We start from the raw sequence: 24606 nt of genomic DNA, 5'->3' as shown, positions 1-24606 counted from the left end.
TTCTGTTTGGAATTTTTTTTTACAGGGTAAGCTTATCTTTAACTGATTTGAAGTTAAAGGGGTACATAATCAAATTTTTTCAGTCAGATTTGGCGTTCAGATAGATCTTCCCATTTTCGAACAAAAAGGGTTCAAAAGGGTCGCACCCCCAAAAATTGACTTGATCCAATTTAGAAATTTTTTAATTGGATTACATATGTCAATCCCTATCTGCGTTTTTAATCAGATTTCTTACTTTTTTCAAGTTATAAGGGGTCAATTTGGCCTAATTCCAAAAGAATCGACTTCATCATTTTGGTCCGATTTAAAAAACAATATTAATTCAATTTCAAATTTTGTACTGTATTGTTTCCAAACTGGTTGTTGTATACATAATGAACTGTCCTTTTGATTTTGTGACATAAACTGATATTGTGTCCACACAACTCATTTCCAAAAGTTGAAACAAGAAATCACTTGCGATTCATGAATCAATTTTAGACGGGAGCGCAATAACAGCATACAAACTTAAGTGATGAAACGCGTTGCTTTATATTTGACACAAAAATAGCAAACTTGTTAACAATTGCTTTCTTGCACTTGATTGCCTTCTCTAAATGTAATTCTCAGAAATTCATTATGTAATTTGTAATATAAAATATATAATCAAACACCGTTTAGCTGATATGCAACAATTTCTTCCTCGTTTGTCTATCCCGGACTTGACTTTTTATGAGCAACTCGGCGGGTGTTTCTGGAAAAGCAGAGGACGCTAACTATACCGGTGCACCTGGTCCATGCTCCCAGTTTTTAGTGGAGTCCGAGTTGCTCATTTACTTTTGTTACTTTGTATGTATGATTTTAGTTACTTTATGTTCTTTGTTGTGTATGTCTGTTTTCCAAGTCTGATCTTTGTCCCTGGATTACATTCTTTTGATTACCGCTATAACCTTGGTTCCCTTGATTACTCTTCCATGAATGCTAGCATTTTGCACTTATTAACCCAAAACTTTTCCTTCTTAATATCAAATGAAAATGATACTTTCGTTATGACCTTTCATCTGATCTGCATCAACATAACCAAATAAATGGGGGCGGCTAAATCGATATTTCAGATGTTTTATTTAATGCCTCAACTAAAACTTTGAAGATTTGTACATACCGACCCTACTTTTCATACAAGGTGGAAACTTCGTTTCATAATTGTTAGTTGTGCTCATTTTGAGCTTCAAAATGATACATCACCTGGCAGATGCAATTTCAAATTTATAAATGGAAACTCATAAAACTATTGTTAATTATGGAAATTGCTAATGCTGTATTATTTTATATCAAGCCTTCATGTATTTTAATTCCTATCACAGTGGCAAACTTTCGTCATTTTACTCAGATCAAGTTGGCAATGCTCTTAAACTTTGAAGATTATCTTAACTATCGTGAGCTACCATCTATGTACTGGATTTCAAAACTCTACAAGAATTCATACAAACAAATATTACACAGCTGTATCTACTAAATGTACCACCAACCCTCTTTCAAAACTTTTAACTTTTATACTCACAGCTGTCAAAGAGGGTCTCCAGTCCTACCACGCCACTTGTTACTCCTGTAGTGGTATTAATTCAATGTGGATCCTGAAAAATTCGAAAGAATTTCTGGAAACTCTCAATTCAAGAATATTATCAGAATACAATAACATTAAAACTTACGATTTTTTAACTCTTTACATTTCTATTCCCCATATTCAGTTAAAATCCCGACTCAAAAATATACAAAAGAACTTGAGATATAGGATACTACAGGCGCAGTAAGGTCAGCCTGATATCTTGACCTGCTCTTAAATATCGATGGTAAAGGATAACTATAGACCAAACTATACGACAAACGCAATGACTTTTCATTCCGTATTGTCAAATTTCCTTTCATCTGTGGCAACATCCCTTCAACACCTGCGTATGGAGTTTTCATATCTCAACTCATACATTATACCAGAGCTTGCCATGACTATACATACTTTTTTTAATGGCACTGGATTTCTTGCAATAAGGCTTCTTGAACAGGGTTATGTTGCTACAAGATTGAAGTCATCACTACGGAAGAAGGTCGTCATCGTGAACTTCTGGATCGTTGCGGTGTACCAATCTGCACCATGAAAATTGATGTGTGCAGCGTTTCATAGCTTCCCTTTCCTCTATCGTCTATCCCGGACTTGACTTTTTATAAGCAACTCGGGGGGTGTTCCTACAAATGCGGAGAACTCTTACCCTACCGGTTCATCTGGTCCATTTTCCCAATTTTTAGTGTGGTCTGAGGTGCTCATTAACTATTGTTACTTAGTTTGTATTATTTTGGTTATTGCATGTTCTTTGATATTTTTGTCTGTTTCCATGTCTGCTCTTTGTCCCTGGATTACATTTTTTGATTTCCGCTAGAATCTTGGTTCCATTGATTACTCCTTAAAATAAAGAATTTTTATTTCATTTAGATGTAAAAATTAATGAATGGATTTATTCCTAAAATATAAACATGTCGACTATTTGTTCAGTAAGATTTTCTGGTCCTTGTTACTTTTTGGTATCGACGACATTACTTGTAAGCATCTCAGCATAATATAAACACATCATTAATAATGACATGTATAAAATGCTTAGCTAAGGTCTAAATCAAAATTAAAATCTTAAGTCACGAAAGAATGAACAATTTTTTGGATGCTTTGAAATTCTCCTTTGTAGGCTTAAATTATTGTTGATTTTTTGTCTACTTGGTCATATCTATGAACGTCATCGCAGTCAAAACAATTCGCAAAATCTATATTGACACAATGCATACAACAAATAGTATTTTTGTAAGTTCAAAATAAAAAAAGCGGTAAACAGGTGAAGTGTTTCCAAACTTTGTCGTCAACGGAAAAACCCAAACAAAAATGTAACTACGGAAACCAAAATAATGGCATTTATGTCTAAAAATGGTTTGACCCATGCTGGATCTTTTTCTCCTACATATTTCCTTCTCGCATCTTCTTCCTTTTCTGGTGTTTTAGATGAAACTTGAAAGCTGGAGTAACAACACACTATTTCACGTAGGCGCTTAAAGACGGGATGCAATTCTACAACTTCAAAATAATATTTTTTTATAAATAAAGTGATTTAAAAGTTTCCATCAATTACTTGTTTTAGTTTTTGTAATGAAATATCCTCTACACTATACACGTTTGATAGTTTTTTTTTATTTTAATCGCAACCATATAAATTTCATTGCGGAGATTGGGTACATTATTTTCATCCTGAATTTGTCCCATTACTATAAAGGTATGTACATTTTATTCTCTACTACAAACTAAATCTAAAACCAATTCCTCGGTTTTGATTAAGACCCGATCTATTCATTTTTTTAAACTCTAAATGTGTCTTATCCCTCTATGAATGCCCCTAAATTGCTCTAAGCAAGCCAATGGTACGGCTAATAAATACGTAAGTTCTCAGTTATCATTATATATATACAACGTCTCAGAATATGACGACGATGTTAGAAATGTGAAAAGCAAATTTTTGGTTGTTCCCTTCGCGGGACTCGAACTCGTACCGCTGTGACATCTATGGCAACACCGCCTGCACTAAGTCCAGCGCCCTAGACCACTCGGCCAGCTAGGCTATATAAAAATATAGCTTTCGCTGTATTTATATATATATATATATATATCAGAAAAGGCACATAAAATTTATATAAAACTTTGTAAAATCTACATTTAACCCACCATTTCGTTTGAAATGTTTGTACCAAGTCAGGACCATTGCGGTACCAACTGTCCCGGTGGTGTAATATCTATTTTGCCAGATTTATTATGGATTGGAATGGTGTTCGGTAATTCTGTTGTCACTCTTATTTACCTGACACGTTCGGTTTCATGGAATTAGTACTGCTTCCTGTGTGAACATTTGTCGCCTTTTTACCATCATCACAATATTTGTTTTCTAAATCTTCGTCATCGTCGCTATCTACCCGTTCTTCTGTACTGTTTCTTGTCCACCATGTAACTCTATTCAGCTGAAATTCAGACTTAATCTTTGATATTGTAATTAGCAAACACTACAATAATTGATTGTAAGTGTTTATAAAACAGTTACTGACTGTTCATTCAGGGAATAGTGAATGTATTATCCATCGATACCAAATATCGGCAAAAAAATCACCAAAGCGTCAGATCCAATTCCAAGAAAGAACCAGGAACCAGAACATGGCCTTCCTTTTCAACGGCACCAGTCAAATTGAAAATTAAAATATTCTGGTAAAAGTCTAGCAAGCATAATGCTGCTCCCGACACGAGTCACAGAGGACACCGTCAAACACAATTCACACTTTGGCGATATTTATCCTCTCAACAAATTATTACAATCGGTGTTTCCTCGTGTATTAGAAGGCACCAAAAAAACTTATAGTTTATCCCATGACCATTCAACATATGTAAAATTACTGACCTTTTCTTTTGAACGAGGTTTGGTGAAGAGACTAACAATGACACTAACGACAAGTGTTACGATAGAAACAATCACAGCAAAATACAGGAAATGAACTTTATATAGTACTGAAGGACGTTTCTCTTCCTCTCCACACAACGGTTTTGGGTTGGTAAAATCAAGAACCATTCGTGTGAGACCTGTTGCTAGTCCAATGAGTAATCCATAAAATGCACCCTATGAAAAATTATAATTAGCAACTACTTTAAATTAAGTTTTTGCTATTTCTGTCTGTGAATTTCTTCAAAGTTTTTCAATTTCAGTAATGTCAAAGAAATGTATGCTTTTAATTTATTTTACTTCTAATAATATCAGAGGAAGTACAAAAGTAAATAACACATACCTTCTACAATTATTTAACCCATTAACTTTTCCGTACCGTACTGACAAGTTTTTGTATGATTCTTCAAGATAAGTTTCAATCCAATAAAAGTTCTACTGCCTTTATAATTACGATCTCCGTCAATTTATCCAAACATTTCTTTACCATATATTTATCATGTCTATTATTGTTTATTCTTCATTATTTAAAATATTAAGCATGCAACTCAGGGAGGGTACAGGATATGATATTTGCCCTATCGATGCATCTTGTCTGTTATATGTTTTTTTAGAGACCACAACATGCTCAATTACTTTTTATTCGGTTTTTGCAGGATATTTGTCAGTGTGTTCTATTTAAGTGTATCAGTCCATATAAAATTCAGACACTGCCTATGGTAAAGTAATTCATGCTGTAAAAAACCCACAGAACAAATGATGCTTTTTTGGTTTCCATATGCTATATATTTATTTGACAATGGTCTTTTCTGTATTTAGATCTGTTCTGTCGAGAAAACTACTCTTACCCTCCCATTGCAACTCTTACAAAAGTGCAAATTTTATGTACAATCTATATAAATTTTATCGCAAACGCGCAACATTCAAATGAAAAACTAAGACTACTTATGTGGTCTATAGCTGTTTCTGGACAAGAAATAAATTTGAAATTGGTGGGTTTGTGACATGCATGAATCACCTCCTGTCTGATTTTTATAGACTGCTACTAAAATTTTGTTTTTGTTCCCCTATTTGGCTTTCAAATCATGACTATTCCATTGCATTTTCATTTACTTACCGGTTCTGTACACCGAGTCCAAAGGATACCAAGGAGGAAAATAACGCACCACTGCGGTACAAGGTAAGCCAACACAGCTTGTAAATAGTTCCAAAGTTGTCCTCCTTCAGCTGCTTTTAATATAGGAATCCATGCAATACTAACACCAGTTAGACACACAATAAAGATTCTACAAAGACACCGTTGTCAGTACTAAAAGAACTATTTTCAAAGAATTTCTCTAAATATACATAAAATAGAAAAATAAATGAAATCTCAACATTTAATCCTCACTTTCTTTTAAAAAAAAAAGTCAAAATCTAACAGCAACTCCACTTCATGTGCATTAATGATTAGCAATACTTGTGTAAAATATATGGGTGAAAAGGAAAGTGTGTTACATGAAATAGTAAGTTAGTGGGTTTCAGTGTTTGAATATTTATACCTGCTTATTATCATGAGCTCTCGCCCAGATGCCGACCTACGAATCCGCGCGTATAGGTCAATGGTAAAAAGTGTACTTGCACTGTTAAATACTGACGTCAGTGTACTCATTAACGCAGAAAACATGACAGCAAGGAGAAGTCCTCTCACACCTGAAATAAGAAATAGAGAATTATATTACCAAACGGCAGGACTTTCATATATACAGTTATTTTTTAACAATTGACTTTTGAACCATTTTGTTAGGACAATACATGTGTACATAAGTTCATTACACAACGAATCACGGATTGATACTTGATATTGAAATTACATTGCCATATTACGATATTTTCAATGAATGGGGCGAAGAGAAATCTTGCATGCAAGTATTAAAACAATATGGCTTCTATGAGAGATTTCCTGGTGTGTTTCATTGGCAGTGTTAGATACATAATTTACGTCACGTCACTAAATAATTAATATATCATATAATTTATAAGTTATACCATACAAAACCCATCGCATTCTTTCAAAAGCTGGAAAATTCTGTGTGTACGTTGAGTGTTTTGATGTACGTTTTAATGGCTTGTAACACTTTTTTATGAAAGCGTAAGAATCTCTAACGAAGAGCTCTGATGTAGCTTGGTGAGACACCTTTAATTACTAAGCATATCACGTAAATGTTAGGCTGTCGCTTAAAGTATTTTCTGTATCTTATGAATACATTTACCTCTATTTATGAGTATCAAATAGTTTTGGCAAACAAGTAATTGAAGAAAACATTTATTATTGGTATGATCGATTTGCTTCGTCAATAATTGATATACAGTATCAGTATGTGATTATTCAGAATACGTACCAGTCGGAAGAATTCTTAAAACTAATAAGGGATATGCTATATTGCTGCAGCCATTAAGATCATCACAGACTCTCTGACATATATCTGGATTCACACATGCTACCTCGTCTGTAATTCAAGAATAATGTTTTCATTTCCTTATTTTCATTTTTGATCAACAACAGACACTGCTTTAATAATGTCATGCTATAGTGTTTTTTTTTTTAAATATACCACAATATATATTGAGTTATTCATATCATGAATTATTACTTTTAAGTACAACGTTCCTCAAGATAAAAGCATTGTTATTCCATACAAAACGAATAGAGTAATACAAGCAATATAACACGTTCTATTCTAAACCATGACCGTTTTCGATCAAATCTTCCGAAAATATTTCGATTAACCTAAATTAACGTATGTATCAAAACGAATAAAACAGTGTTGGTGCAATACCTGGGAACAAGACCCTACTGATCATTCCAGGGAGTATAACGATAACAAATGGTAGAATCTTCAGGTAACCTGCGAATATCAACCCTCCCTTTACGTGGGAGTGGGTTTTAGCTGCCAGAAGACGTTGAACTGAAACCTACAATATTATTTTTATAAATTATATAAAATATATTATAAATAATATATGATATAAAATACATGTTCATAATTGTTGTTTTCGTCAAATTTATTTTTGAAATGTTAAAGATTTTAACAAAAAGCAATTTGATATTTGCATGTAAACAAGGACTTGATTACTATAAAAACTTCGACGGTGTTTTGATAAAAACGACTGTCCTAAAATGCATAAATGTGTGGAACAGGATGATAAATAACAATGACACAAATAATAAACCAATCTGTTGCATTTTGCATCCTGTCTTTCATTAGACAGTAAACTATAAATATCAAAGTTTCTCCTTGAAACACGTGTACAATGTGTTGAAATTTACAATATATAAAACTGGTAAAAAAAATAATAATACGTATAAATACGTTAAACACTGGGGCTTCATTCCTTGCATTGCATAATGTAGAATCTCTCGGTGATGGATTTGGCTTCCTCTTTCGATACATCTGGTTTTGAGTACTTCTTGTATACAATTAATATTGTGATTATGGTCTTCCTACATATTTGATTTTAATGCTGCTTATGAGATGTTACTCCTTGAAACACGCGTACATCATATCGAAATTTACAATATATAAAACTTGTACATTTTCTATTCATATTGTGTTTTAAAATTCGTATAGGAGTACAAGGTTTTTTAAAAAGTTTTTATACGTTTTATATACGATATCATATGCCAATAACTTCTCTTCTGTTTTTTAGTTTGTGTTTTGTATCTTTGATCACAATACATTTTCAATCATGGTAAAGTGTTGTCTGCTTTTATATCCACCACCATTTCAAATAATAGTATCGTTTCATCACAAACATTTAATATTTACGATTTATTAATTCGTTTATTCGTGACTATGACATACGTATTCGTGGCCAAAAATTGTTATATTTACTCGCGCTTTATTTGACCCAAATGAGTTTTCATATATACAATATGCATTACACTACAGAACACCATTAAGAATAAAACAACGATGTACACCTGGTCATTGCACCAAGCAAAAATAGCCATAGGTGTGATGCCGAGAATAATTCCTGGCCAGGGAATGTCGCTATTGACTGGATCCCTGAATATATGGAATGAATCCTCCCTTGGATAACCAGCTGTTATGTTACCACATGTCGTAATATTGGGCACTGCAGCCATATACTTCTCCTGCAATGCTTCATATCCACCTATTTTTGAAAAGGCTGAAAACGAAAGAAAATTTTGATATTAACCTCGTATTAGTCTGAGATCCTAGTTGTTTGGCTCTGGTATTGTGAATCAGCCAATATTTCGTCGATCCGTCATTAGCAAGGAAATCATTGAGCTGAGATGCGTAACATTATTGATATTTCTGGTTACATTCGGCAATGTTATGTCAAGCTGAAGTTAAAAATTACATGATAAAAACTCAGTATGGAAGTTACGGTGTTTTTTTTTTTTTTTGTGTTTTTTTTTTCTTCTTCTTTTTTTTGTAAATTAAAAGAATGCAAAAACAAAGCTTTAAAAAAAACGAAAAATTCGGTTCGTATTACTTAAAGCCCATGCAATGAATAGCAGGTTATATACCAATACGCTTTACTTCCCTGGTTCAATGGACATTGTATTATTTTCATTCATTTTTCATCTAGACCATTGATGATTATAATGCATAACAATATTCTTTTTTTCCTACACTTATATTACCAGTTATCGTCATATAAATCGATCCTGCTAGCATGATGAACGTTTGCATCGTATCAGCCCATAAAACAGCAGTTAGACCACCTAAATCATGAAAAAATATGCATAAAAGCATGACGACTTTCCATACAGATCAAAGATTTACGTAAGCAATTTACGATGAAGAGAACACTAAGAACGCGCAATTTTTCTTCCATTAACATTCACATTATTTAACGTGTATCGGAATCAAAACGTCAAGTTCAAATTAGTTGTGCACTAAAATTTCTGAAATATTTTCTATGTCTAACACACATGCTCGTACCTACAATAGTATATAGAGCTGTTATTATTATCACCGTTGTTATAGAGGAATACAGATCCCATCCTACACTCTGTTCTATGAATATTGCACCAGTGTACATAGCAATCTGATAAAATACAAAACGTTTGATGACTAAATCATTTGCAATACCTCAATGACAAAGAAAAATAAGACGTGTTTTGTAGTTAATATAGGTTGAACTTCCATTAAACGTGAGGCATTTTATAAACCTCCTCTGCAGTCCTTTAAAACCGCTTCTTGATTCATAATATATCACTCCGCTAACGAATAGACCCTCTGTGCAGGAGAATGATATCTTATAATGAGAATCCTTCTTAAACTGGTAGCATGAAAATATAAGGATTTGTAAATCTGAATACTCCAATTGTACTCGTAACTTTGAACTTTACCTATAAAACGCGGCAACAACACACTCGGCAATACATATTTTTTAGAATGAGGTATTTATCTTTCAATGACACCAGTGACCACAAAATGTAATGTAACAAGTGGATTGTATATAAAACCTACCGAAGCATCCTTTATCACTGCTTTGAATATTGCAATAATGGTCATCATAACTCTAAGCCGCCTACCGCCGAAACGTGCTTTCAAATACTCCGGCATTGTATATACCTGGTACATAATGATATGATCGAAATAAGGAGATGCCACTCTTAAATGCAAATAACCTGGTGAGTGCATAACAAATTAGATTTTAAAAAAGACTGTACTTTTTTTCACTTTCTTCTAACCTATGGAGAAAGGTTGTACTGTAAACTGGAAATTTAAGGTTCTTCCAAAATCAAAATATAGGACGCACATATTTAAATATAAAATTGTCATTATTCTCATGAATAATGGACGGAACACATCTGAAACGGTTGTATATAATTCATAATTCTCAAATACATCTTCTTTCCAACTGAAAGATACGTAAATATGCTTATGTGGGAACGTTCACTTGAGGTTTTTGTCCCAACACTATGCGCCCCGTGCAGGTCCGGTTGTCAAAAGAATAGGCCTGCAGCAGCGCTAAGCTTGTCTTAAAAGGCGACTAAATAGTGTTCAGAAACCTAGCCGGGGCCGGGGCTAGGCCTCTGCCCACAGAGCAACTGGGATGTGTGCCCCAGGTGGTGGAATGGGGTACCCCCGACATGTTACATGCTGGGGTTGTCAGGCTATAATACGGAAAACCTGACCGCAAACCATAGTGGTGCACCGTGTTGTAAAAGATGTCACGTTCCTGGCACGTTAAAGAACCCTGCTGTGTTATTCGATAGGAGTAGGAACTTTTGCGCTCCGCCACAGGAGGCTGAATTGCCCGACCTTACCCATCCCTCCCTTTTTCTATTGGCAATCAAAATTTTTCGACCCTATTATCATTGTGTTCCATCCCTTTTTTTTATTTCATCATTTCATGTTCATAGTCAGATTGTTGTCTTCCTAATTATCAATTCATGAATTAACGAGAATATCGCATAAAAAGAAAATTTCTTGATTTTTCTTTGCATTTCTGGGTCAAGGACATGTACGCAATGTACAAAAGTAATCAAGGGAACCACTTTATTTCAATTAAAATGTGTTGCCCATAAAACCAAGATTGGGAGGACCCCCGCAAGATGTCCAAGTAACACATATTTTGAGAAATGTATTTTTTTACTATAAAACTGCCAAAGAGTAATTAAGGGAACCAAGGTTGTAGCAGTAATCAAAAGAATGCAATCCAGGGACAAAGAACAGACATGGAAAACAGACATACACAACAAAGAACATAAAGTAACTAAAATCATACATACAAAGTAACAAAAGCAAATGAGCAACTCGGATTCCACTAAAAATTGGGAGCATGGACCAGGTGCACCGGTAGGGTAAGCGTCCTCTGCTTTTCTAGAAACACCCCCCGAGTTGCTCATAAAAAGTCAAGTCCGGGGTAGACAAACGAGGAAATGAAAACTATGACCCGTTGAATAAATCAGTTTTCATGGTGCAGATAGATACACCATAACGATCCACGAGTTCATGATGGCGACCATAAAACTTCTGTAGTAATGACTTCAAACTTGTAGCAACATAAAATATGGGAGCATAAATAATTTCATTTTGAGAACAAAAAAAAAGATGTGTATATGAAGTATGCAAAGAATGCAAACTTTCCAAGATGTTTAGGTTTATCAGTATTGAGCTAATGAATATTTATAATACAACGATGTTCGAAATAGATAAAATTATATTACTAGTACACAAAAATGTCAATTTATACTTACTCCAGAAGCAGCATACACAGGAATAAACACCCATCCCAATAATATAAAAATAAACACAGCCTAAAAAAATGCAAGATGACACCAGATAATATTTTGTAATAAAGGACAAAACATTTACAGACGGTTAGTACTACATTTTGGAAACTGTTAGTTTTGTACTGTATAATATTCAATATCAAAGACAATGTATACATGTAAAAGTCAAAGGCAATAAATGCATGTAACACTTAACAACTTTCTTTTTAAAAAAAAGTCAGAAAAAGCAGATATGGTCGAAAAAATTCCAGAAGTAGCATATACCCCAACAACGATTTATAGTAGATGGCCGTTCTGTAGGTTTAAGAGTCAGTTGGGAACTGTCATATAAAGAAATGGAAACATCGAAACAGTAGCATGTTTATAAATAGGGATGGCAAAAGAAAAGAAATTTACTACTGATGTAAATTAAAAGGCTGTTGAAAATATTGATGGTTGGGCTTTTTGTAAATGCATACAATTTATACACCGATTTAAAATATAATGGATCGACTTGGCAAAGGAAGACATACGAATTACTCAAACTTAATGACTATAAATGTTAATTTTATGACACTAAGCATGTGTATCTCTCTTCCATTTTTGTGTCAATTACACAATGAAAAACTCTCGATCACCCGATTACTCATTTCTATCCCTAGTATATTATATGTGTTGTTCTTGTGTTTGTTTTCTTGCATCATACTTACATGCCACTCATAAGCAACGACTCCTATTCCGTTAGCAGCCGCTGATCCTGCCATACCGATAAAGAAATGGCTTCCTACATTTGTTGCAAAGACGGATGCTCCTACCTACAATACGTAACAAATGCTGTGAAAGTACTGTTTTTCGTGGGATACCAATTTTCATGGTTTTTGCGGGCAGTTCAAACACCGAAATTTGGTTTCAATCACAATGAAGGAGATTTCTAATGATATTTGTACCGAAAAATTCAAAACAACAAATTCAAAAATCCACGAACTTTTGTTTCTTTTCTAATCCACGAAAATTGGTATCCACGCATTAACGTACTTTTAAAGTACTATTTTAGTAAATTTCACAATATCATCGTTTGCTGTAACAGTCATCTGTCACTTATGTCACCAAAATTACTAAGTAATTTATAAGCTTAGACGAATTGCTTGTGGTAAAAATGCCAGTTCTTCAAATACAAATTCTCCAAACCAAAATGGCAAACAGCTAACACTTCTATATCTCTTTATTTTGTTCAAAAATAAAATATATTTGTTTCGATTTTTCTTTTCATGCAATTTAATTCTAATTGTGTACTTACTGGGAGCCATATCATGTTTCTTCCCGCCAAAAAGTACCCTTTCACATTTCCTGTGTTTGTCTTGCAAGATGTCTTGTAAAAAAAAAGTCAGAATCAAATTTTTTAAGACAAGGTCGTAAAAGTAAAAACAAGGATAGGCAAAGTTAAAACTATGTTCTAAGTTTGAACGTCACATGGAAGATACTAGTTAAGAAACCCGGTAAAGCGTTTCACAGAAAACGGGAGAAAAACAGAGTAGGAAATAACAAGTCGAATTTAACAAACAACGTGAATGACAGGCTAGGTTAGGGTAAGCAACCCCCCCCCCCACAAAAAAAGTGCAAAAAACGGAATATATAGGTCTTTACAAAGGCGATGTGCACTCTTTATCGGTCGTCAATTTAGAATGCATGAAATCAATAATTATGCTCGGGGATAGATTTAAATAAATGGTATCATCCGATGATCAGCCTGAGATAACTAAGAGAAATGTTACGAAATTATAGACATTTTCTTCACCATTTAACTTCTTATTCTTAAGGACATTCATCAGGTAAATTGAAAAAAATATATATATACCGGGAAAACAGATAAACTCAACAAAGAAAATGAAAGAAATAAATGCCATCACTCAACATTTTGAAACACCAGATTTTACTTCATTTTGTTATTCTACTTTCAACGTTTGTACTTCAATTAATTATTATACTTCCAAAGTTAACAACAATGTATTACGAAAGAAAAAAACCTTTTAATCACAAAAACATTATATACATATGCTAATTTAACTACCTATATATATGAATGTCGATCGGGTCGTACATTTGGTTATAATGATGAAAATATGTATAGAGTTAAAAATAACAGAAGGTTCATTAAATGTAGAGCTATCAAAAAGAATTCGTATCTATGTCAAGTGATTGTAAAAACAATGCATACTTAGTATATGTATTGCACAAATGACAAATTCAAATTGGAACAAAATGACACGAAAAACATATGAATTTTTACAATAAATATATAATAAAAATATTTAAAAGGTTCGACAAAGTAAATGCAATGATAACATTTGAATTTCACGTATAGTTCTAATTACGTTGATACATGTTGATACAATTTCGTAACTGACTTGTATCAGTGGTTACTTTTAAAAGTTTTTACATTTCAGCTTAAAACTCAAGAAATGCAGCGTTTTATCTTAACTTCTCTGCACTCAACTAAAATTGAGGTTAATCAGTTTCAACCTCTCAGACTAAAGACTGAGATGATTTTTTTCGCAAATTAAAAGATAAATAATTCTAAATTACTTAAATGTAACTTACCCATAGTCCAACGCTTAAACATAGCACAAAATACAGAATTATAGTCAAAATATCTGCCCAGTTTAAAGAATCCATTAGTTTTCGTACATAGTATCCTTACTCTGCTGCGGTTACTAAGCAATTAGCGCATACTAGAAGTACATACTAGAAGTATATTTTACACAGTGAAACCTGTCTACAACTGAACTATTTTTAACTTTAATATTAGTTTGGCTTAGACAGGTGTTAGGTTTACCAAGGTTCAAAATAAATTTGCATTTATATAAAGGGACGTTAAGTAGTGTATAGAGTTAAGAACGGTTTCCTGGTTATCCGATGTTCAGTTTAGACAGGTTTCAGTGTTTTTTTACATTTAAATTTAATCACAAGACCACAAGTTCCAAAATTTATTATATTAAACTTGTTGATACATTTTTAATATGTATATTTTGTAATATGTGCCGTCTTATACAAAACAATTAGTTTACTTCAAACATATTTATTTGCTCACAAGAACAGGGAATGGGATTAGACGTTAAGCTATGACAACATTATAGAGGTCATTTTCCATACCAACAATGATTAAAAATGCATAATGACGGCAATCTAATTGTAACCAAATAATGACAATAGAGAATAGGAAAAATGCAATGCCTTTCAACATGAACGATATGCAACTAAAACTGCATGGGAAATGTAATCAAAGACTGAAGTATATAAAGTCGCTAATCGTCATATATTCTCGACATCTCAACATCCGAAATGGCACGAATGCGATATGCTAAAAATCGGGTGACTTGCGATAAAATCTTGGTTCTCTTGATAAGATTACTCTTTCGTAACACTGGTGACCCGAATTATTTCAATTACTCGGAACCAGATTGAACAACTGACAATGGCTATATATAGATATCGGGGTCCTGAAAATATATATGACCTATATATAGTCAATTGTAACGAGCCCCTGTGTTTGAATGGGAATTGGGTAATATTACATAAATTCAATGCTAATCGATCATTTCATCTTTTAATGTAAACTTCTCATACAAGCAAAATAAAACACACATAGACAGGTGTATGATTTGTTTTTTAAAGAGGTACGTTATAGCGATATCTTTGGGTAGCTTATGGTGTTGACCAGGGAACCAGATTAGGAACCAGATTAAACAACTGGCAATGAATACCCTGTGCCTGAATCGGAAACTGGGTAATGTTCAATGCTAACCTATCATTTCATCTCAACTTCCCGTTCTCATACAAGCAAGAAACATACGTAGAACAGACGTGTTTGATATTTAAGAGATACATTTTTATCTCGTATGAAGCTAGAACTATGCCGCTGTGGTGGTAAACACGGTGAAGATCTGCAGCATTACATGATAAAGGTAAAGGTCATCATAGTTGACAGTTATTCATACCATTATTATATGAATGGTATATTAGTATTTATAAGACAATTCCGTTTGCATTAAGCGGTTCAAGGTCCTTTAAAAATAATTGAAATTCATTCATATTGGCTTTCATTACTACTTCACAATATAAAGCCTCTGCAAGGGTAAAAGAATATGAAACATATACATCACATAAAAGCCCTACATAAGAAGTATTTTAGCAATTAGTTATTTACGAAAAACAAATAAAAAGCGATCGTTAACAAGTTTAGCTTGTGTGGGTCCACAGATGGGTTTCTTGTCAAAAGAGTTTAAATTCCGGTCTGCCGGGACCCAATGTCGATCTGCGTCACTTCCGGTCAATGGTGGTTACCAGGTACAATACAGCTCTCGCCCAATAGTCTGTTAAATGCCATGTACGCCTCCAGTACCTCTGTTATTTCTAATATAACTGAAAGATAATTGTGGTATTCCAGGTAGTTAATGTCCCCAATAATGTGAAGAAATTAATTTAATGGTTTATCATAAAAGAGTGACAAGAATATTAAATTTGTTAGTCTTTATAAGAATATGTTTATGATTGTTATTCCGGATACTGGGTTATTTAGTTCAAATAAATATTGCTGGGAATTTTTCAGATTCTTCTATGCTTACGTTATCTTCCCTGTATCAATTTGATCCTTTTCTATTTAAAAAGGAAAAGTTAAAAGCGAGTTAAAAAAGTTGCAGATGTCAAGGTTTCGGTTTTCTAATTTGTACTCAAAATATTGTTTTTAAAAGGGCAACAAATCAATATAAAACCAAAAAAAAAGTACATACAGGTACATGCATCAGCCTTTGGTTTGAAATAAAAAAAGAGTTTTGACTGATATTATTTTGCCTTCTTTTGATGTGCAGTTGGTGATCTAACAGGAGGGATGCCCACATTTTAAAAGAAGTTTTCTACGAGGAGTGGCTAACAACTTATACTTATATATCTAAAAACATATTGTGAATGCCGAAATTTAAGTTGGGGAAAGAAAACCACGATATTGTCTTAAAAAGACATTTATATTATTGAAGATATTTTATCAAACACGTGATTTGATTTGTTTTGTTTTGTTTTGATTTTTGCTTTTTTTTTATCCAAAATGGCAGCAGACACACAAGGTGAATCCTTTTATATTTTAAACTTTTATAGCGCTACAAAATATCCTTAATATGCATTTGCCAAACAAACATCTGCTTATTAATAACTATTCGTGTAAATTAAACTTCGTAATTATTTTCACGTGTATACTGCTAACATTTTCAGGCCATTTGGGGTGTCAGTATTTACAATTTTACTATAATTTAGCCACAAATCGTACCACAGCTGCTCTGTGTACTCCACCAACGTATGCGGTTAGCATCCCTTGCCTCCATATCCCATTTCTTCCATGTCAGGGATGGCATCAATTCAGAAAATAGCTTGCCAGATGACCTTTAGCATTGCTGGGGCAGCAGTTCACGCTTGTATATACACACACAAAGCTCTACATGCTTTTAAAGACACCAAGTTTGACATAAAGCTGTGTCACAAAGTTAAGAAATATTTTCTGGAGAGACAATATGAAAGGTTGGATAATGATATCGATGAAATGTTCCCAAAAATATTCGTCAGTAATCAGTGAGTATATCATAATATGGATCTTTCAATGAACTTTGTTTTTTTTTTATTCAAGATTTTTCAATTGATTCTCTGTCAGATTTTAAAGGCCCTGAGGTCTTTAATTTTGAAACGAATGAAAGTTTTAAGTAGGTCAATGAGTGCCAAGGATACATCAGTTTTCAAAGATCCCGATGTAGCAAAAACATTGTCTACTATACATGACAAATATGTTGTCGTATCAGCAGACAAAGCCCAAAACAACTTTGTTTTTGTCTGCAAAACGTTTTATATCCAATATTTATTAACAGAGGTAGACGTAGAAAATCATAGCAGTGATAAGACCTGTACTGCTACCACTCTCTCCAAAGAAGAGATTGTGGAAAACCATAAATCTGTGCTATCCTCTTTTGGTCTCTCTACCAAGGACGATGATTGTAATTTACCGTCTATGTACTGGATTCCTAAACTTCACAAGAATCCATACAAACAACGTTTCATAGCTGGATCTGCAAAATGTACCACCAAACCTCTATCAAAACTTTTAACTTCTATACTCACAACTGTCAAAGAGGGTCTGCAGTCCTACCACAACACTTGTTACTCCCGTAGTGGTATTAATTCAATGTGGATCCTGAAAAATTCGAAAGATCTTTTGGAGACAATCAGTTCAAGACTATTATCTGAATATAATAGCATTAAAACCTATGATTTTTCAACACTGTATACTTCTACTCCCCATACTCAGTTAAAATCCCGACTTAAAAACATTATACATCGTTGTTTTTCCAAAAAAAGATGGTACACCTAGATACAAATATATAGTTCTTGGTAGAGATTCCTCATACTTTGTAAGAAATAATTCCAAATCATCTTCCAAATATACAGAGGAAGATGTTTACAAAATGCTGGAATTTTTAATCGACAACATATTTGTCCAGTGTGGTGGATGTGTTTGTCAACAAACGGTCGGCATTCCAATGGGAACAAATTGTGCTCCTTTACTTGCTGACCTATTTCTTCACTCTTATGAGGCTGACTTTATAGCTGATTTGATCAGAAAGAAAGAATATCCTTTGGTTAGATCCTTCAATCTCAGTTTCCGCTATATAGATGACGTATTATCTTTAAACAATCCTAATTTTGGGGATTTGATACATCGCATCTACCCAAAAGAACTTGAGATAAAGGATACTACAGACACTGTGAAGTCAGCCTCATATCTTGACCTACAATTAGAAATCGATGGTAAAGGAAAACTATTGACCAAACTTTACGACAAACGTGATGACTTTTCATTCAGAATTGTCAACTTTCCTTTCATCTGTGCCAACATCCCTTCGGCTCCTGTGTATGGAGCGTTCATATCACAACTCATACGTTATGCCAGAGCTTGCCGAAACTACGCAGACTTTTTGTATCGCGCTAGAACTCGAACGAATAGGCTTCTGGAACAGGGTTATGTTGCTACAAGATTGAAGTCATCACTACAGAAGTTTTATGGTCGTCATCATGAACTCGTGGATTGTTATGGTGTATCGATCAGGACGCTTACCCTACCGGTGCACCTGGTCCATGCTCCCTGTTTTTAGTGGAGACCGAGTTGCTCGTTTACTTTTGTTACTTTGTATGTATGATTTTAGTTACTTTATATTCTTTGTTGTTTTTGTCTGTTTTCCATGTCTGGTCTTTGTCCCTGGATTACATTCTTTTGATTACCGCTATAATCTTGGTTCCCTTGATTACTCTTTCAATAGTTACATCCTTTACCATAGGTCTACCTCCTTAAAAAGCGACAGGATTAACATTAAAGTATAATACATAGTAAATAAGAAAGGATATGGAGAAACGTAATAAATGCACGAGCCTATAACCCAAGTACAAATAGTAGATACGTTTTTTGGGGGTTTTTTTTTTAGGGGGTTTGCTGTTTTACTTGTGAAAGATACAAAGAACTGCTGGTTAAAAATCGAATTTGACTGCGTATTTCGCTTAAGATTCTTAAACTTTCAAAGGTATATTTTAACTTATTCTGGATATCAAATTTATCATCCGAAACTACATTTTGTAAATCTGTTGGTCTTTTTGAAACTGCAAAAACATACAACACGAACATATCGCGCTCTTCCATCTACAGTTTCTTGATCTGGAGGTAAATAAATACTGTTTTTGATTCAAAAATAAGCTAGAATTATTCTCTACATAGCATTCTGATCCTAAGTTCTAAGTCATTACAAAAATGCAATTGTTGTTGAATATAGGAAGCTCAAAACAAAAGCACGAGTGTCCATCGCCATTTAAAAACTAGGCAAATTCCATATCAAAAAGATCAAATTTTCCACGCCTTTACAATTGAATGTTTTGTCTTTGATGTTTGCAAAAAAAAATATACGTGTTGTACGGACAGATTTCTATTATTCGAAAACTTTTTGAAACAAAAGCTAAAATCCTTTTGATGATGTAACACTAATTATCGAACGGAAAATTATTTGATGTGAACGAAACTAGCAGCGGATACGTGACTCGTAGCAGAAAAAACTCAGAAATTTAATAGCACTTTATGATAGAGATAAACACAACCCTTAAGCTGTTTTAGATATCGATCTAGACATATATACATGTTTTTGAGATAAACAATATGAAGGGGAATAACTCTTAAAATTTCATTAAAAGTTATATAAATAAATACTTTAATTAACACTATTGATAAAATCCGTTTTGAAAATATCTTTAACAGTACTACAATAGGAATAAATTAGAAGCATAAACAATCTTGGGTGTGTTCACTGTGATACATCGCTTGTTTGGGTTTTAGAACTAGGTGAAGTGCACAGAAGAGACAGTGAAAATATCTTCCATCATGCCTTTCAACTTTCAACGTTTTCCGATTTTTCGCTCGAACTCCAGAGGGCGTGAAAGTCTGGAGATATAACTCGCGTAATGAATGTTGCGATTGAGATGTTGAAACTGGACCATAATTTTATAAAGATATTGGTGTGACATACACTGGAATCTTTAGCTACGGATAACCCCGAGTTTGACCTCAAGAAATTGTTTCATGAAACGGCAAAAATTTTACATAGAACAGTACAGTCCGGAGGTTAATATATAATATCGCTTTTTATTTTGATTTGTTTTAATTGTTTGTATTTTCTTTTTATGTTTATGTTTGTTTTCTTAATGTCGTGTTCACAGTATTGACGGTCGGAGCCCTGGTGTGGACATTTTAATGAAAAAAATATTATTTAGTGCACACAAAAAATATTGTGTTTTGGGCTCAATTATACCTTTTTCGTGCGCTTTTTTCAATATATCTTTTTTTCTTTGAGTGTCACTGTAAGAGCTCGATCCGTTGAAATGTTAAGTAAGAAAATGTTTCGAAATGTACATAGTAGACTTCTTGACGTCCTCGGTGATATTTCTTCTTATTTTTTATCGTACAAAGGGAGATTATTCGAATTAAAATATTTATGGTCTCACTAAACACTTCTAACGTTTCCATTACTTTACATGTTAAAAAAGTATTTTTTCTAAGTTTCACTGTGAATTCCCAGGATAAATGACATCTTAAAGTTGCATACCGTTGCAAAGCTTGGAAAATAAGGCTTCCAAAATCAGTATGCTAATGGTACGATGATTTTAGAAATTCTTCACAAAATTTACTTAAATAAATAATACTGAAAATCCACATTTTTACCTTTTTTGCTAACTGACAGCATGGAGGCAAATTACTCACACATGTAAACAATATTCATACACTTTTGTAGTTAATTACATATATGATTTTAAAGTACACATTCGCAGCTTTGTTTTGACTACTTTTAATCATAATACACACAACTAATGCACTTACAATGCATATGTCTAGGTTCAGTGTGTTTTTGGTACTACATAGTGGGGAGCGGTGGTCATTTGACCCGTAAGTGGTTAGTGAGACCTATACACTAAAATTTAATTCTTTCAATTTAATACTTTAACGCAATAGATTTGTTCCGGTTGACCTGTCTCGAACTGTGAGCTATATTAATTTAAAATTCGTACATATCTTAAGATTAACCTATTTTAAAATATTTCAATGCACACATTTGAAAACTTATCATAATAAATGATGTTCAACTACAAATGTTTTATACCCCCGCTCGACAAGCTCGCCTGATGTTTAAGTTTTAGATTCGCTCGACAAAATCTTATATTAAGAATAATGATGTGGATCATAAGAAATCTTGCATTTATCATTCCATGAAAATCTTGGCCTTTTTAATTTCATTTTGAAAATGTAATGCATATACGTCAGAGTTCCAAATGACCCTGCAATCCTTATTTTTTTATTCTGTGCTTTCATGTGTGGTAGCTGCTTGTTAACGTTTCCGTCCGTCCGTTTGTTCGAGACGCGTATGACTTCGTATATTTTATGTGTTCTGGAACCAATATTATTCAAACTTTGCACACTGTTTATATACATATCAAACGTTCACACCTTCTGCTGCGGGCAAATTTGACAAATATATCATGTTGAACACAAGTTATACAACCATTGGTTCAACCGTATATGCTATCATTGATACATACTGTGTGTTATTTGTGACTTCCAACTTATTTTTTTCAGTTTGCATTTTGTTTATGCATATGATAAAAAAGTGTGCTGACAAGCAGGATCAAAAATGTTTTTGTCCTGCTTATTTTGATACTGATATAACGGTTTTCCAATAAAAATGGGGTTGTCAATGAAAAAAAAAAAGATACTTTGGCGTGGGTACCAGAACATACTAAATAACATTTCTTGATCCACTCATTATAGCCAACATCTCCGAACTCTAAATAACATACCGGTCTACTGTTGTTTCCTTCAATTTCTATAGAAAACACATCATCAATTTAACTGGTTATCAAATAAGGTTTCTTTCAGCAGTACAGAAATCTCTTAGCTTGTCAGTGACTTTGGTATTTCTGCTTGTATTTTTTTATTTAATTCTAAAATCATTTATAACTATGACGTGCATTGCTTCATAATAAAGATTACTTTGATTATAGCCTTGAAAGCCGTGGTACACTGATACAATGAAACCTGTCTAATCTGAACATTTTCGGGACTTCAATATCGGTTTGGTTTAGACAGATGATCTGTTTACCAAGGTTCAAAGTACTGTAACATTTAAGGAGGTAGAACTAGGGTAAGGGACACAACTCTTACAAATCATTGGAATGTTTGTATTAACCATTTTACATCAATCCCATGTAAGCATCAAAGTAACTATGATTGATGTCATTCTGTTTCAAAGGAAAATTTGAAAGGCTTTTGGGAAAATGGATTTTTCAAAATGTTTGGTTTAGACAGGTTTGCGGTTGTGTTTTAATGGTTCGATTTAGACTGTTTTCAATCTATACTGTTTGCAAAAAAGTCATAACAATATAATGAACCAAAAAATTGATAACAACACGCATTACAAAATTTGATTCAGCAAATGATGGAAATAGAATTCCACCAACACTTATTTAATTGACTGTTTTCATCTTTCTTTCAGCTAAAATATTGGTACTTGATTCAGCAAAGAATATAAATAAGTTTCGACCAACATATAGTAATTAACTGTTTAAGTTTTCTTTCAGATAAAATATTGGTACATTGTGTAGCTGGTTACTGAAATTCACCAACTATTGCCATAACTTGTATGATGACAAAACACAAGAAACATTAATGGGATGTAGTTGTAGAAGCGAGATCAAATAGAAAAATATTTTCTAATGATGTTTTTTAGAACAATTGTGTATGCTAGAAAAAGAACTCTGTGGATAATAAATGTTGTTTTTCCACGGAAAGAAGTTTCTGAATGACCTTGTGTCGTTTTCGTTCAATTCTAAGATCCTTGTCAAAAGTAAATTTTAACAAGCACTTGCAAAGATGTATATATTGTCGTAGAATTAACAAATTATTACTGGCCGATTGAGTGGTTGAGGCGTTAGTAGTTTTGAGTAACAATTATATCGGCTGATTAAGTGGTTGAAGCGTTAGTAGCTGGAGTAACAATTATATCGGCTGATTGAGTGGTTGAAGCGTTATTAGTTTTGAGTAACAATTATATCGGCTAATTAAGTGGTTGAAGCGTTAGTAGCTGGAGTAACAATTATACCGGCTGATTGAGTGGTTGAAGCGTTAGTAGCTGGAGTAACAATTATATCGGCTGATTGAGTGGTTGAAGCGTTATTGTTTTGGGTAACAATTATATCGGTTGATTAAGTGGTTGAAGCGTTAGTAGCTGGAGTAACAATTATACCGGCTGATTGATTGGTTGAAGCGTTAGTCGTTTTGAGTAACAATTATACAGGCTGATTGAGTGGTAGAAGCGTTATTAGATTTGAGTAACAATTATATCGGCTGATTGAGTGGTTGAAGCGTTAGTAGCTGGAGTAACAATTATATCGGTTGATTGAGTGGTTGAAGCGTTAGTAGTTTTGAGTAACAATTATACCGGCTGATTGAGTGGTTGAAGCGTTAGTCGTTTTGATTAACAATTATACAGGCTGATTGAGTGGTTGAATCGATAGTAGCTGGAGTAACAATTATATCGATTGATCGAGTGGTTGAAGCGTTAATAGTTTTGAGTAACAATTATACCGGCTGATTGAGTGGTTGAAGCGTTCGTAGTTTTGAGTAACAATCATACCGCCTAATTGAGTGGTTAAAGCGTTAGTAGTTTTGAGTAACAATTATACCGGTTGATCGAGTGGTTGAAGCGTTAATAGTTTTGAGTAACAATTATACCGGCTGATTGAGTGGTTGAAGCGTTAGTCGTTTTGAGTAACAATTATACAGGCTGATTGAGTGGTTGAAGCGTTAGTAGCTGGAGTAACAATTATACCGGCTGATTGAGAGGTTGAAGCGTTAGTAGTTTTGAGTAACAATTATACAGGCTGATTGAGTGGTTGAAGCGTTAGTAGTTTTGAGTAAAAATTATACAGGCTGATTGAGTGGTTGAAGCGTTAGTAGCTGGAGTAACAATTATACCGGCTGATTGAGTGATAGAAGCGTTCGTAGTTTTGAGTAACAATCATACCGCCTAATTGAGTGGTTAAAGCGTTATTAGTTTTGAGTAACAATTATACCGGTTGATTGAGTGGTAAAAGCGTTAGTCGTTTTGAGTAACAATTATACCGGCTGATTGAGTGGTTGAAGCGTTAGTCGTTTTGAGTAACAATTATACAGGCTGATTGAGTGGTTGAAGCGTTAGTAGCTGGAGTAACAATTATACCGGCTGATTGAGAGGTTGAAGCGTTAGTAGTTTT

General features: G+C 33.6%; 2 protein-coding genes across 2 annotated transcripts; both read right to left on the bottom strand.

Moving 5' to 3' along the window:
- Positions 1-2729: 2729 nt before the first annotated feature.
- Positions 2730-4654, bottom strand: LOC148621552 (sodium/glucose cotransporter 4-like). Its single transcript, XM_088576059.1, has 3 exons — positions 4455-4654; positions 3867-4023; positions 2730-3091 (listed from the first exon to the last, which is right to left on the bottom strand). Exons 1-3 carry the CDS (start codon positions 4620-4622, stop codon positions 2880-2882), a joined length of 537 nt encoding a protein of 178 aa, XP_088432185.1. The 5' UTR covers positions 4623-4654; the 3' UTR covers positions 2730-2879.
- A 2626-nt stretch (positions 4655-7280) lies between these two features.
- Positions 7281-12536, bottom strand: LOC148621551 (sodium/glucose cotransporter 4-like). The gene is made up of 7 exons (XM_088574081.1): positions 12441-12536; positions 11716-11775; positions 9980-10084; positions 9449-9554; positions 9148-9228; positions 8419-8666; positions 7281-7448 (listed from the first exon to the last, which is right to left on the bottom strand). Exons 1-7 carry the CDS (start codon positions 12492-12494, stop codon positions 7281-7283), a joined length of 822 nt encoding a protein of 273 aa, XP_088430207.1. The 5' UTR covers positions 12495-12536.
- Positions 12537-24606: the final 12070 nt, after the last annotated feature.

The sequence above is a fragment of the Perna viridis genome, chromosome 3 (assembly GCF_037379345.1).
Source record: "Perna viridis isolate PV_CMFRI_1.1 ecotype Kerala chromosome 3, ASM3737934v1, whole genome shotgun sequence".
Lineage (NCBI taxonomy): Eukaryota > Metazoa > Mollusca > Bivalvia > Mytilida > Mytilidae > Perna > Perna viridis.
Note: the sequence above shows the minus strand (reverse complement) of the source record. Positions and strands in the feature narration are given on the sequence as shown.